Consider the following 13,068-nt stretch of genomic DNA (forward strand, 5'->3'; position numbering starts at 1 on the left):
CGTACAATATTTAAATAAATTCTATTTTTGACACAATTTTTTCTCAAGAAAAATATTTGAGAAAGAAACGAATGTTGAATGTTCGTCAGCTTTTGGGCAAATATATTTTCGCAAAAAAAAAATGAATTTTTGCATTAAAAGAGGGGAGATAAATTGGGGATTTACCTTCTCCAGGGATCATGCACCGATGTGAGTGGTCCAGCGAGGGGAAGATCACGTGAAAAGGGTGACAATCCCGTAAATGGAGAGCCACCAAAAGGGGAAGCGTATCGTCCAAAGGGTGATACTGCAGTCCCTGAAAAATAAATCACAAAATTCAATTAATTAAATAAAATTTAAATTTAATAAAATAAGAGACAACTCTCATACCTAAATGACTAGCTGGTGATGTGAGGAAACTCGTGGAGAGTGGCACTGACTCAAAGGGTGTCCTCCCGGGTAACCCAGTGGGTGGGAAGGTGGATGCGGGCAATTCATGGGGTCGCCCTAAAGCTGTACTTGGTGGAAAGATATGCGACGGTGGCCTCAAAAGGTCCGTGGCCTTTGCACTGAGCCCCGCAGCAGCTGCCGCCGTCTTTTCCGGATTCTGCTTCGTCTGGTGATGATAGATCTCCCAGGCAATTCGCACATGCATCGCATTCCATCTGCCCGTCTTCTGCAAATACAAAATCACACAATTATGTGAAAATTTGTTGGCACACCGTCCGTGATGCCTAAAATTAATTTTACTTTCTCTAATTTCAAACGAGACAATTTTAATTCACAAATTTTCCTTTTTGTTAAAATTTCTTCAATGAAAGAGTCACACACAATGATCAGTGATGATTCAGTGTTGATGATGATGATGATCAAATTAAAATGAAAAATTATGTTTAATCACAAAAAAAATTAATTGAATTTTATAAGCATTGTTGCAAAAAAAAATGTTATTATATTTTGTAAAAATAAATAAATCTCTTTCCAATATTTTTTTTTATTTTCTAATTTATTTTTTTCTGGGAAAAGAGATTGAGATGATGAGACACCTACCACTTGTTTAGGCTTAGGATCAACGGCAGGAGGTGGTTGCTGCGAACACAAATAAAATGCAATATTACTTTTACAACAAAAGAACAACAAATTAGATAAAAAGAAAGAGAAAATTCGTCAATTTGGTTTTTCTCTTTATTTTTTTTTACTAATTATTTTGATAAAACCGTTTTTGGGGTTTTCTTTAAGGCTCTTTCGGAGCTTCCTAACAATGTCATGAAAGCTTCTAAGGTGATCTTCAGGCTTGATTTTCAAAGGTTCAAAGGTAGTGAAGGTAGTTAATGCAAAATATTTCTCATATCTTTTTTAGGAAATATTTTAAAAAAAAATATATTTCTAAATTTTTGCTAGTGATAATGAAATAAAGAGTTGGTTTAGAAATTAAAACAAAGGTCTTTAGAACCTAATAAAATAAATAAATATTAAAGAACATTCACGAAACAATGGATTGATCAGTTAAAGGCGAGATCAATGAAAAATTTAAAAAATTCTAAACACTTAAAAAAAAATTAATTAGAGGTTTTTATGGCGACTTATAAATAAAAATGAACTTGAAATAATTTTTCTAATAAAATAATCCAGAAATATAAAAAAGTAATAAAATAAGAGAAATAAAATTCAAAATATGTTCTAAAAAAATATTCCTGATCATATTTTTATTTCAAGATCATTAGAATGATCATTTTTTCCTTGTTAAGAAAAATTAAAATAGAATTTAAGATCAATTCAAGATCGAGGAATTAAATAAAATTTTACTGGATAATAAAAATAAATAAAACAATAAATCAGAAATTACTCATTTTTTTACAGTCTATTAAAAAAGATTTAAAAAGATAAGATAGTTTCACTCGTTAACATTTTAAGTTGCAATCAATAAAAAAAAATCATAAACAATATCGCTAAACAATTGATTATCAAATAGGTAGGTATTTTATTAGATTTCGCAAATTATTGTTTTATAGCAAAAACTATTACAAATCAATTTAATGCCATCAATAATTTTTTTCATTGCTTTTTAAAACGAATAAAATAAAATTTGTAATCATTAAGAAGTTTGTAGGTAAAAGAAATTAAAATCTTAAGGCCTTTTTGTGAATTTATTGAGATTTTAAAGGATGTTATGCACAATATATGAGCATTTAAATAAGGCATGATATTTGAACAAATAAATAAAAATGTTGTTAAAAAAAGAAAAAATAAACATTTTTATTCTGTATTTAAAAAAGCCTAACAAGAAAATAATTTGGAATAACGATCTACTGCCCTCAATCCCATCTTTTCTTGAGAGTTTCATTATTGAATTTTAATTATTTTATTCAATGAACGCTTAATCTCCTGAGGATCACCTTCATTGAAAAGCAAACACAAAAAAAACGATTTCTGCGCGGCACTTTCGAGTGAAAGGAAATTATAAACACAAGAATAAAGCTAAGAATACACAGCGATTTAAATATGTACAGAGGTAAGAAGAAAAAGAAAAAAAAACTGAAGAATTAGAGAGGTTCTCTTTCTCTCTCTCTTTCTTTTAGAATAATGATGATGAGAGTGTGTTGTGAAATGTGATTGATTGACTAATTAAACTGTTGCATGCTTTTTGAGATTGGAAAACATGAGAGAAAAAAACACACACTTTGGATGAAAAATCTCTCAAATGCAAAACGCTCTCGTGAACCTAAGAAATTATCTTCAACTGTGCTTCTTTTTTTTATCCTTCTTCTTATGTGAATCCCATGACTCGGTGCTTGTTGTTTTGAGAAGGAAAAACAACTGAGAGAATGGCGCTGCAGAGAGACTTACCTTTGGGGCAAATGCTGGCAAATGACTTGGTGGCACAAATGGCGTGGGTCCACTTAGACCGGGATGCAGAAGACTCGGACTGTAGCCTGGGTACGTTGGCATACCCAAGCCCGTCCGGTAGAAAGGTGAATCCACCGCCCCCATTTTTGGGATATCCTTGAAGATGGGCGGCGGAAAGAGGGGCGCCGGAGCTGATGGGGTACTCGCAATGATCTGCTGATGCTGATGCAAATGCGTATGTTGATGCTGATGATGGTGCAACTCCTGACGCAAGTACGGTGACGGTGGTACCGCACTCAAACCCGAACGATCCAGAAACCGATTGTCCAACTCACGACGCAGGAGATCTGCTTGATCTGCACGATCGGGCGTGCATGTTGGGATTTCAGGAGGGAGATAAAACACATTCAATGAGAAATCTTTCGCTCACAGTAATTGCATTTAGAAGAAAATGTAAAGTGGGTGAGAAGGAGCAATTATTTGCGTCAAAAGAAGCCCGAACTGATGATCATATTGCGAGGTTGAATTTGCAAAAAAAAACTTTTTTTTTCACCAAAGATGAATTATTATAAATGTAATTTGTAACGAGAAATAATTTAATTTAATTAAGAAAAAAACAACATTTTGCAAAAAGCAATTATCCTCATGCGATTTTTCTGTATTTTTGTGCTCTTGTTGCATTTTATAGGCCTCTTTCTGTTCGAATTCTCGTGAACTAGAAACCTTTTATGCATTCGAATTGGAATTGTATTATTAGAAAACAAGCTTGATAATTGGAAAATTAAAATTTAATTAAGTAACAGAAAACATGTAATAAATCCACCGCAGGGCAATGGCCAGTAGAATGTTTTGAGCGCAAAAAATAATGAATTGGAATGTAGAATTGAATAAGAAAAGAAGTTACGCACTAGCTAGGTTAAAATTAAGGGATCTATGCAATTTTTTGCTAAAAATATTTTCGGATAAAAAAATGCAATAGTGACGTTATTGATCACATTTTTGTGGAAAATCATTGCCAGATTTTTCCATCTGTTCCCAGTGAAAAAAGAAAATAGAAATTCTAGCAATTTCTTATTCTCTTTTGATTCTATACAAGATTATTCATATCCCATTGTTTTCTCAAATACAGGGTTTTCCCATACAGAAGCGGGTAAACTTCTTTCTTTTTAAATTTTCGAGTTAATTTCTTTTCAAAAAAAAAAATTATCAAAGGCATTTAAGCACTTTAAATTAACACTCTTAATTACAAAATAAAAACCTTCAAATGTAGTACCGCTGGTACTAACTGTCATGGTATGGGACAGATTGGCTTATGTGTGTGGGGTTGGCGGGAGTCTTAAGGTGACTCTCTCTCCCAACCACCCTAGTACGGTTGGCTCAGTTACTCGTGGGCCATGGGGTCGTACGGACGGACCCACCCCATAAGTCTGAATCGTAGTACCTGGCTATGACAATTGGTATCTCATTGTCGGGTATTTTACAATTCAGAAGTGGAATAAGCCCAAAACTCGTTCGCGGAAGTGGAAAAGTGCGAAAAGTGTTGAATTCGCGAGTGAAAAATCTCATGGCGTCACTTTGACGTCACGTGGTGAAATTCGCGGAAAAAAAGTGGAAAAAGTCCATCGTTTCAGGACTTTGGCGCGCGTAATATTTTCCTGAAGTGCGGGAAACGGTTTTAGAGCTAGAAAAGCTCACCGCGAGTGGAAAATTGTGACATTTTCGTGCGAAAAATGTGTTGTGTGCCGCATAACGGCACCTTCCTGTGCGTGTGCGAGGTGCGATGTGTGTGTGTGTATGGGGCAGCGAGGGCAGCGACGGAGATCGACTCAGCGTGATCGTCGCAGAGAGCGAGAGCACACACACACACCAACGAAGCTCTCAGCGATGCAGCGAGCTTGCACGCCCAGGACGATGCGGCATGGGTGTGTGTGGTGAGTGATGGAGAGCTCCGCAGCGTTCATCGTGACGCAGCGACACACACACACAACACAACGAAGTCAGCATCATGCAGCGGCCTGACACGCTGAGGGTGAGGCGGCGGAAAAGAAAGCATGCAGGATGAGCATGTGGAGTAAAAGAGAAGGAAAATCGCAAGTATTTTCTCTTGGTAGGAGAGTGGTATTCTCCGAATTTGGTATCATGATTTTTTTTTTTTTGTTTAAAAAAATGTTTTATACCATGACATTGAAATTTTAACCCTGAAAAGCGCTTTTCAACCCCCTGATATTCTCTTAATTTGGAATCTTATATGTTGATGTGTAACATGCTTAGATTTAAGAGAATTTTAATGGAATGATTCCTTCACAGCTGTTTACAGAATAAAATATGTGAAATTATGATTATTTTATTTCTTGTATTGTAATTGTTTTACAATTATTGAATTTGTGTTGCATAGAAATTAAGTGAGAAATCATAAGATTGAAATTTTTATGGAAGATTTATGAAAATTTCTTAAGGATGGAAAATTACCATTGTTGGTTTCTATTGCAACGTAAAATGAATAAAATTTGCAAGTTTCTTTCAGCGAGATAAGAAAAAAAAAAGTATTCATTAAAACTATTACATTATTCCAGTAAAAGAATTGAGATTTTCATTAAAGGGAAATATAAGGAAAATTTCATTGATATCTAGATGAAATAAAAATTTCTAGAAATTTAAAGGAAAATCTTCAAAGATTAGATGAAAAATGGGTTAGGAATAGTTGAAGCAGAATTCTTATGCAATATAGAGCTGAAGGAAAAGTGGTTGCAATGGTTGGAAAGTATTTCCGTTCAGGATTTCCCAATTCCGTTTTGCGAAAAAAAAAAAGGAAGAAGGAAAGGTGGCTACAGACGCAGATGAGTCTCTGTCAAGAGGATAGATTCATGGAAGGGAATTTAGGACAGTCTAAGGCTGCGTCGTGGAAAGAATGTTGACGAATAAGGATTTCTGAATCTTGGTGGTTTGTTCACAGTGTAGTCCGAGACGAAGAAAATATGCCAAAGGTCGAAGAACCAAGGAGGAAATGTAGACATTTAATGTCTAGGAAGGGAGGAATTCGTCAGTGAATGGAGGGATTAACTGGAACTCCAGGATACGTCTACAGGAGTCAGCGGTTCCACAAGTCAAGGTATGCTGTGAAGCATAGGTAGTTAGAGAGTGACAAGTGGCAAAGGCTGATGAGTAGTGTAGCGTGAAGTGATCTCCTCGGATCGATGTACAGAAGCACTGGGTACTCAAGAAGAAAGAAATCTGTCTCTATTGTTTCAGTCACAATTGGGGTATCGGAAAAAAATGATGTGCTAGTGTACATGGAGAACTCGTTTCACTGGGAAGCATAGAATTAGTGCTTGCAATGTTAGTGGAACGGATAAGTGGCGTTGTGTCCTAGGTAGTGTGTCGAAGTAGCGTTTCTCTTCTGGTCAGGTTTACTGAAGCATTGAATACCTAGGCGAAAGGAAGTCCTCTGAGATTCTTGTTTCGCATAGAGGTATCAGGAGAAGAGAAAGGTGCTTGTGCACATGGAAGAGCAATTCACTATGTTTATGTGATCAGTAGAAATACTGTGATAAACTGGCTCTTCAAGCATCCATAGAACCATTATGATGAGGCAAGGTATCAACCTGATGACTCAATAGATATGGTAGAATGGATGAATAGGAATGTAGGTCTGGGTGATCAATGGACGCATTGTAAGCTAGACAAAACATTCAGGTCATGCAACCAGTTAATACTAAAGACAACATTCATGAGTCTTCGTTGATCGGATGGTATAGAGAGACAAATCATGAGTCTGTGAGTAAATGATACTGGTGTAGATAAAGCATGACGAGGTTTTCGCGGAGAGGCATCATGCTTGCATGGTGGGCCTGTTACGTTGAAAACCTGAAATGTCGTATTGATTAAGTTAGTCATACGGCGAATGGTTTCTCGGAGACACTAGTCTCTATGGAACGAGCTTACGGTTCCTGGAACTGGGTAAGCTAAGTCTAGACATATGTTCCATGAGAAACAAGTAACATGGCGTAAGCTGTGTTAAGAGAACCTTCTGTAGGTTCATGGGTGTGATGATTTTGTGTCATGTGCACTGGCGTACTAAATCAAATAGAACCCTTGTGTACTTGGACTACCAGGTACGGTTCCATTAGGAACAATTTGATATTCTTCCAGTTGTCTATAGAGTTGTTGTCCACTGTGCCGGGCTTGCACTCTAGAACACATAAACCCAGTTGTTATCGCATTAATTGCGAAGTATACTGGTTGGAAGAAGTTCCATTAGGAACACTTGGATATGATTTTCAGTTTGTGCATAGAGTAGTTGTCTAATACAGACTTGTACTCTATACACAGGACCGCAGTTGTTATCGCATTCATTGCGAAGTATACTGGTCGAAGATCACGGGAAAATTCGGTCAATCTGTCTTGCTTTTCCTAGCTTGTGCCGAGGACGTCACAAAAGTCAGGAATGGCCGAATGTAGTACCGCTGGTACTAACTGTCATGGTATGGGACAGATTGGCTTATGTGTGTGGGGTTGGCGGGAGTCTTAAGGTGACTCTCTCTCCCAACCACCCTAGTACGGTTGGCTCAGTTACTCGTGGGCCATGGGGTCGTACGGACGGACCCACCCCATAAGTCTGAATCGTAGTACCTGGCTATGACAATTGGTATCTCATTGTCGGGTATTTTACACAAAAAACATTTTAAAATTAATTCTTAAAAAGTTCTATCGTTCATTCTTCCCTGGGGCTACGTAATTCTTCAAAATTTCATCCCATATCATTTTACAACAATCAAAATGATTTTTTCACGGCGTTTAAAGGCCACTAAAGCATCCCAATAGAAAATGAGAAAATAATTTCAACTCGTCTTCCCTGGGGGGCAGAGATGTGTTGTATTTTGATATCTATTGGAGCAGAAGTGATCCAATATATAGGGCTGAAAATGGTAAATTGTAATTTTATCATGGCGAAGCAGTTGTGTAGAATTCCTGATAAGGTGAATGTGCAATGAGAAGAATTCTTCAAACGCAATTTATCATCAGTTGTTGGCCCCAGCGACACATGGGGATGCGCGGGGGTGTATAGAGGAAGAAATTGAGGGTGGAAAATTGATCATATTACCCTTACTTGATTGAAAGAGAGATTCAGCACTGAAGGGATGGGGTGCAGCGGTTGTTGTCGTGATGGGGGTGGACTCCACCATGAGAGAAGTGAACAAAAAAAGAAGATAAACACACCAGATTGCTTCACGGTGTGCAATGATGGGGAATAAATATACGTACCTCGACCATGTTGATTGTGTACTTTTGGGATAAGAGAGACTAGAAGAAACACCAACAGTTGCTGGTGGCAATGGAGATTGCGTAGCACCCGGAGCTGTGTTGTACGATAGGGATGGCGATGGTCCCGGCTGTACTCCACTCGAACTTCCGCCACTATTGTACGGCGCCGATCCCGGAGTTGCCGACGATCGAGAGAGACTACTAACATTGCTACTGTTGACAAATTAATAGGCAACATGATGATTAATTGCAAACTCGCTTGATTGATGCCTTTCGTATTCAATGAATGGGCTTGTTGCCCCTTTTTTCTGCTAATCACGCTTAATCCATACTTTTTAAAAAAATATATTTATGATCACGTAGTTTGTGCTAATGCATCGCAAGCCAAAGTTGTTTTTTTCTTCTAAGAAATTATTGACTGTGGATTACCTTAATTAATTTGTAGAAGAAAAAAAAATAGACTAATTCATAAATGAAAAAAAAAAAAGATTGCCACTGGGTGATTTGAACTCACGAACATTAGGTTCGATTACTGCGTCAATTTGTCACAGTGATTTAAACCGCTGCCCCACTTACTCCTTTAAAAAACCTCCTAATGTCATTTAATTTTATTCTTTCAGTTAAAAAGAAAACTCAACAAGGGAATTTTCCATAGTCAAAGACTATGAAAAAAAAAGTATTTTTCAAATTCAATTCATACAAATTCACAGAAGAAATCAATTGATTTTACAATGGAGAATACGCTGTTAGGCGAAAACTCTGCATAGTCACTGTTATTTTCAATTTAAATTCTCTATATTTAAATTGAATTGAATGCAAATAATTTTTCAAATGACTTGCGATATTTTTGCACAAAAGGCAGTTTGAGAAAATTGTAACCATCGCATCTGCTCATTTTACCGCACAAAACTATACCCGAAGCAAGATGACCCAGATTTCTCAATGGCAATCACTGTTTTTTAATTACTGGACACTTATTAAGACTTTTTCCCTCTCTCTCTGTACAATTTCTCAATTAAAACTCCACAACATCACGATAGGCGTGTGAAGGCGCGCGCGCGCGGAGAGATGGCAATTTGATGGAGTGCGTGATTAGCGGGAGACTGCCCACAAAATTAAGTACTTACCTATAGCTATCACGTTCTCGAGTAGGGCTATGCCCTCGTGGTGAATGTGCCCTGGGAACTGTAAGTGGTGTAGCTGAATGCTGTTGCTGTGTACCGGACACAGCCGTTGGTGGTAGATCAACGCGTCCCGTGTGCGACGGTGGTCCCACACTTGTGGCACTGGCACTCCCATTGGAACTGGGAGTTACGGGGCGTACGGGTTTCGCCGCGGCGGACATCACAAGAGGTGATTCACCTCGTCCGGGCGCCCCGGTGCGGCCCACATCCACTGCACCCGGCGTCCGTGGTGACGCTGTGGGTGACGGCACAGCCGGTGGTAGATATGGACTGTGATGAAGATTGCTGTATGGTGCATACAGCGAATAATTTGGGTAGCCTGACCGATAAACGGGCGGGATACTACTATTGGTGCCCACTATTGACGTCACAGCACTACTGTTGCCATTAACAGCCGGTGCTGCGGCCGAGAGGACAGCACTTGTAGCAACAGCCGGGCTGTTTGTCCGTCCACTCGCCGCGGCTGCACTATCGAGTCCAGGCGGAAGAGTAGCCGGTGGTGGGGCTGTAGGAGCTGTTGCCGGTGGTGGCTGTGGCACACCAACTGGCAATGATGCTGGCTGCTGTGCCCCCGTAGCCGCCACTTGCTGCCCCGTTGTGAGCCCCGGAGATGTGATCCGCGGCGTCGAAATGGGGTGCGTCGATGTGGAGATCGGTGGAATGGCGGACGAGTAGCCGTTGGCGATTGTAGTGAGTGGAGCACCCGCTGTGGCGCCCATTAGGCTTGTCACAGACGCTATCGACGGTGGCTTGCCCGTGGCCGGCGCCTGAGGCGCTGGAGGCTGTGGGGCAGCCGGCGATTGAGGTGTCTGTGGCTGTTGCGGTGACGGCACTTGCTGCGGCGGTTGTTTTCCCGCCGACGGTGGTGCCTGACCACCTGCCGCCGCACACACTGGCGGCAGCTTTCCACTACTACCAGTCATTGGCTTCCCAGCCAGTTGACTCGGCGGTGGTGGTTGCTGTGGATTCGATATTGGTGTCAGGTGTGTGCTTATCGGACCGTTTGATACCTAAAATAAAAAGGAAAAAAAAATGTCTCATATCCATTTTTGTTTAAATCCCCTAACTTAAGAATTTTTAGTGTCGCCACTGCATGGCAATATAAATGGTCACTGTCTGCAGAAGATATGTGCTGAAATGTTCTCAAATTAGGACAAAAGAACGCAAATAAAGAGATATTTTACAACTTTCTCAATTTCACACTGTTTTATTGACTCAAATACACCCTCCGTCCCATTAAATTTCACTCTTCGCCATCATTTTTAGTGCTTCGCTGTTCACGACAAATTCTACAAAGTTTCTCTTTCGCTGTGAAAGAATACATAAACAATATCGTGGTAGCTACAGTCTGTTTCAAAATCGTCGTTTTAGTAAGTTTAAAAAAAAATGGATAATCTACCATCTTGAATAAAAGAATAAACTTTCGTTTATTCTTTTGATATATTCCCATTGGTTAAAATGACCTTCTGTTTCTGGCACCCGAAAGCCCCCTTTTACTTCATATAATTTTAGATTAAATTCATTACAATTTAATAAAATTTAAAAAGAAAAACTATCAACCAATTTTAATCTTACAAAACACCACCCTGTTATTGCATTTTATTTTTGATCCGCAGAAGCTGACAAAAAAAAAAAACGGAGACAAAACCACATATTCGCCAATCGTGAAAAATTTTACGAATCCTCATTTTATTGCTCAATAAAGTTCTGCTTTTTATTTTTATTTGCTTCTTTATGCTCCATCGTTTCGCATCGTTTTCCCCAACAGGAGGGCTAAAACATCAAAAATCCCGCAACGATAAGAAGCTCAACAATTCACGCTAAATTATTCACAATGTATCAATTGTAAGTGGTTGAATGATAATTTTCGAGTAAAAATAAAATGGGTCACAAAAGTATTTTATATTATATGCATACAGCTTATCGTGCGGCGACAAAGATGTTTGAAAATGCTTGGCTTTTAAAATATACAAAATGTATTGCCATTTAATCAGAAGAAGACATCTTAATTTGGTTCTTATTGAATTGAAAATGATTCTGAAGAAAGAAAAATTAAAGATGGAGACATTTATCGGAGCATTCGTTTGTTGTCGGAGGAAATTGTGTGTGATGGAGTTAAAAATTTGAATTCAAATTGATATAACGGACAGGACAAGCAGTTAAAATTTAGGACACGCGTCGAGAAAAGCAAACTAAAAACTTTGTATCCATTTCAATTGATTCATTTGCAGCTAAAACCACTCCAAATGTACTTCACAATCCACTCTCGGTGGGACATTAATCTCCCCATTGAGGTTCAACCTCTCAAAGTCAAGTGATTATCACACTAAATGCGTGTACACACATTAAACATTATACACAATGTGTAAATGAGTGGAGCTTTTATATTATATAGTATAGAAGAGTATACCCATCGGAATGGAGAGATGAGCCAAACATTGAGGCTAATGTACACATGATGTTTTATTATTATTTTGTGATTGCCGCTTATTGTGAACACTTTTGCCATCATTGAGTGTGTTCGCCTCTGAAGTGGCCTCTTGATGGCTTTATAGGTGGACAGACATGTCATCATTTCCACCCAGATGATGTACACACACACGCTGTACTATTCAAACTTCATCTTTTACCGCTCTAAACACTAAACTCCACAATATACACTCCTCTACACTATGCTATTCAAGTGGAACTAAGCAGTTGCTCCGTATGTTGGAAAATTTTCCCCTTAAACCTCATCTAAATATTAGGGGTCTTTGGACTCTCTCAACATTTTGTCTCCACAAACTTCATATTATGTATACCGCACCACACCTCCTGGGAGCATCCTTTTGCCATATGAGACATTTCCACAAATTTGTGTGTGCGACAGGAGCATCATTGGGCAAAATAGGAAAATTAAGCTTCCACCCAGACACATTGGGGCGGGATATATGTAGTAACTATTGGAACCACAGTAGAACCATGATGAACTATTGAATTTTGGTAGCTCCTGCGGTTAAATGTTGATATCTAGTTTCACATCTGTTCAGGTTTCAAAAGTTTCTATATTACCCGACTGACGAAGAATGAGTTTGTTCTTTGAGTTTCATGAACTGATTTAACTGCGCTTTACATAATTAATTCATGTTAATTACAGATTAAGATGGAGACGCCTGGTAGAAACTATATCTTGTCTATATTGAAAAATATTCTAAAGCTTTCATTTTTGCTTTTAAATAACTCAAAATTGATCAAGATTGAGCAGCCTGGTTGTACAACCAGGCGTCTCCACTGTCCTAAAACATAGGGGATGGTCGAAACGAGTACGAAGCTTACCAACACTCCACATAGTTTCAACCCTTAAAAATAACAACCCGTAAAATAATTAGGAAGTCAATCATAACGCGTCCAGTTATAAGAGTTGGAGTCCCACAACGTGTAGAAGTTTTAATATGCGTTTAATACTATTTGTGAGCAGAATTAGTGGACAAAATTGATTTTTATGTGAAATTTGGCAATTTGAAGGATAAAAATGGTAATATTTCTGGTTCTATAAGACCTACATAAATTTCTTGACTAGTTTTGGAAAGGTATTAAAACAGGCTATAAATTGAGATAAATTTCAATAATTTTCAAGGTCACCTCCAGAACACAAAATGGCGGCTTTTTTTTTACGAAAATAGTTTTTGATATTTTTTGTCCCAAAGGAATAGTTCTAGAGGTTTCTGGTGTTCTAAAAAGTTGTAGAGTTTTGCAAAACCTTTAATTTGATACTAAGATGAGCAAAATCGGTCAAGCGGTTCAAGAGATATAGCTC

The 13,068-nt window shown here is 38.3% G+C and overlaps 1 protein-coding gene across 5 annotated transcripts in view; it reads right to left on the reverse strand.

Annotated features, from left to right (window-relative positions):
- The window catches only part of LOC129790610 (autism susceptibility gene 2 protein), a 195,637-nt gene that overhangs the window by 4,978 nt on the left and 177,591 nt on the right, over positions 1-13,068 (reverse strand). For 4 of the 5 annotated variants that reach the window (XM_055828198.1, XM_055828197.1, XM_055828196.1 and 1 more), the window contains 6 exons: positions 9,216-10,282; positions 7,928-8,301; positions 2,827-3,182; positions 1,030-1,068; positions 370-655; positions 166-295 (listed from right to left, as the gene is read on the reverse strand). In XM_055828198.1, coding sequence (XP_055684173.1) covers positions 166-295; positions 370-655; positions 1,030-1,068; positions 2,827-3,182; positions 7,928-8,301; positions 9,216-10,282 — 2,252 coding nt within the window. The remainder of the gene's footprint in view (positions 1-165; positions 296-369; positions 656-1,029; positions 1,069-2,826; positions 3,183-7,927; positions 8,302-9,215; positions 10,283-13,068) is intronic. The other variant, XM_055828199.1, reaches the window with a different exon arrangement.

The sequence above is a fragment of the Lutzomyia longipalpis genome, chromosome 2 (assembly GCF_024334085.1).
Source record: "Lutzomyia longipalpis isolate SR_M1_2022 chromosome 2, ASM2433408v1".
NCBI classification, from domain to species: Eukaryota; Metazoa; Arthropoda; class Insecta; order Diptera; family Psychodidae; genus Lutzomyia; species Lutzomyia longipalpis.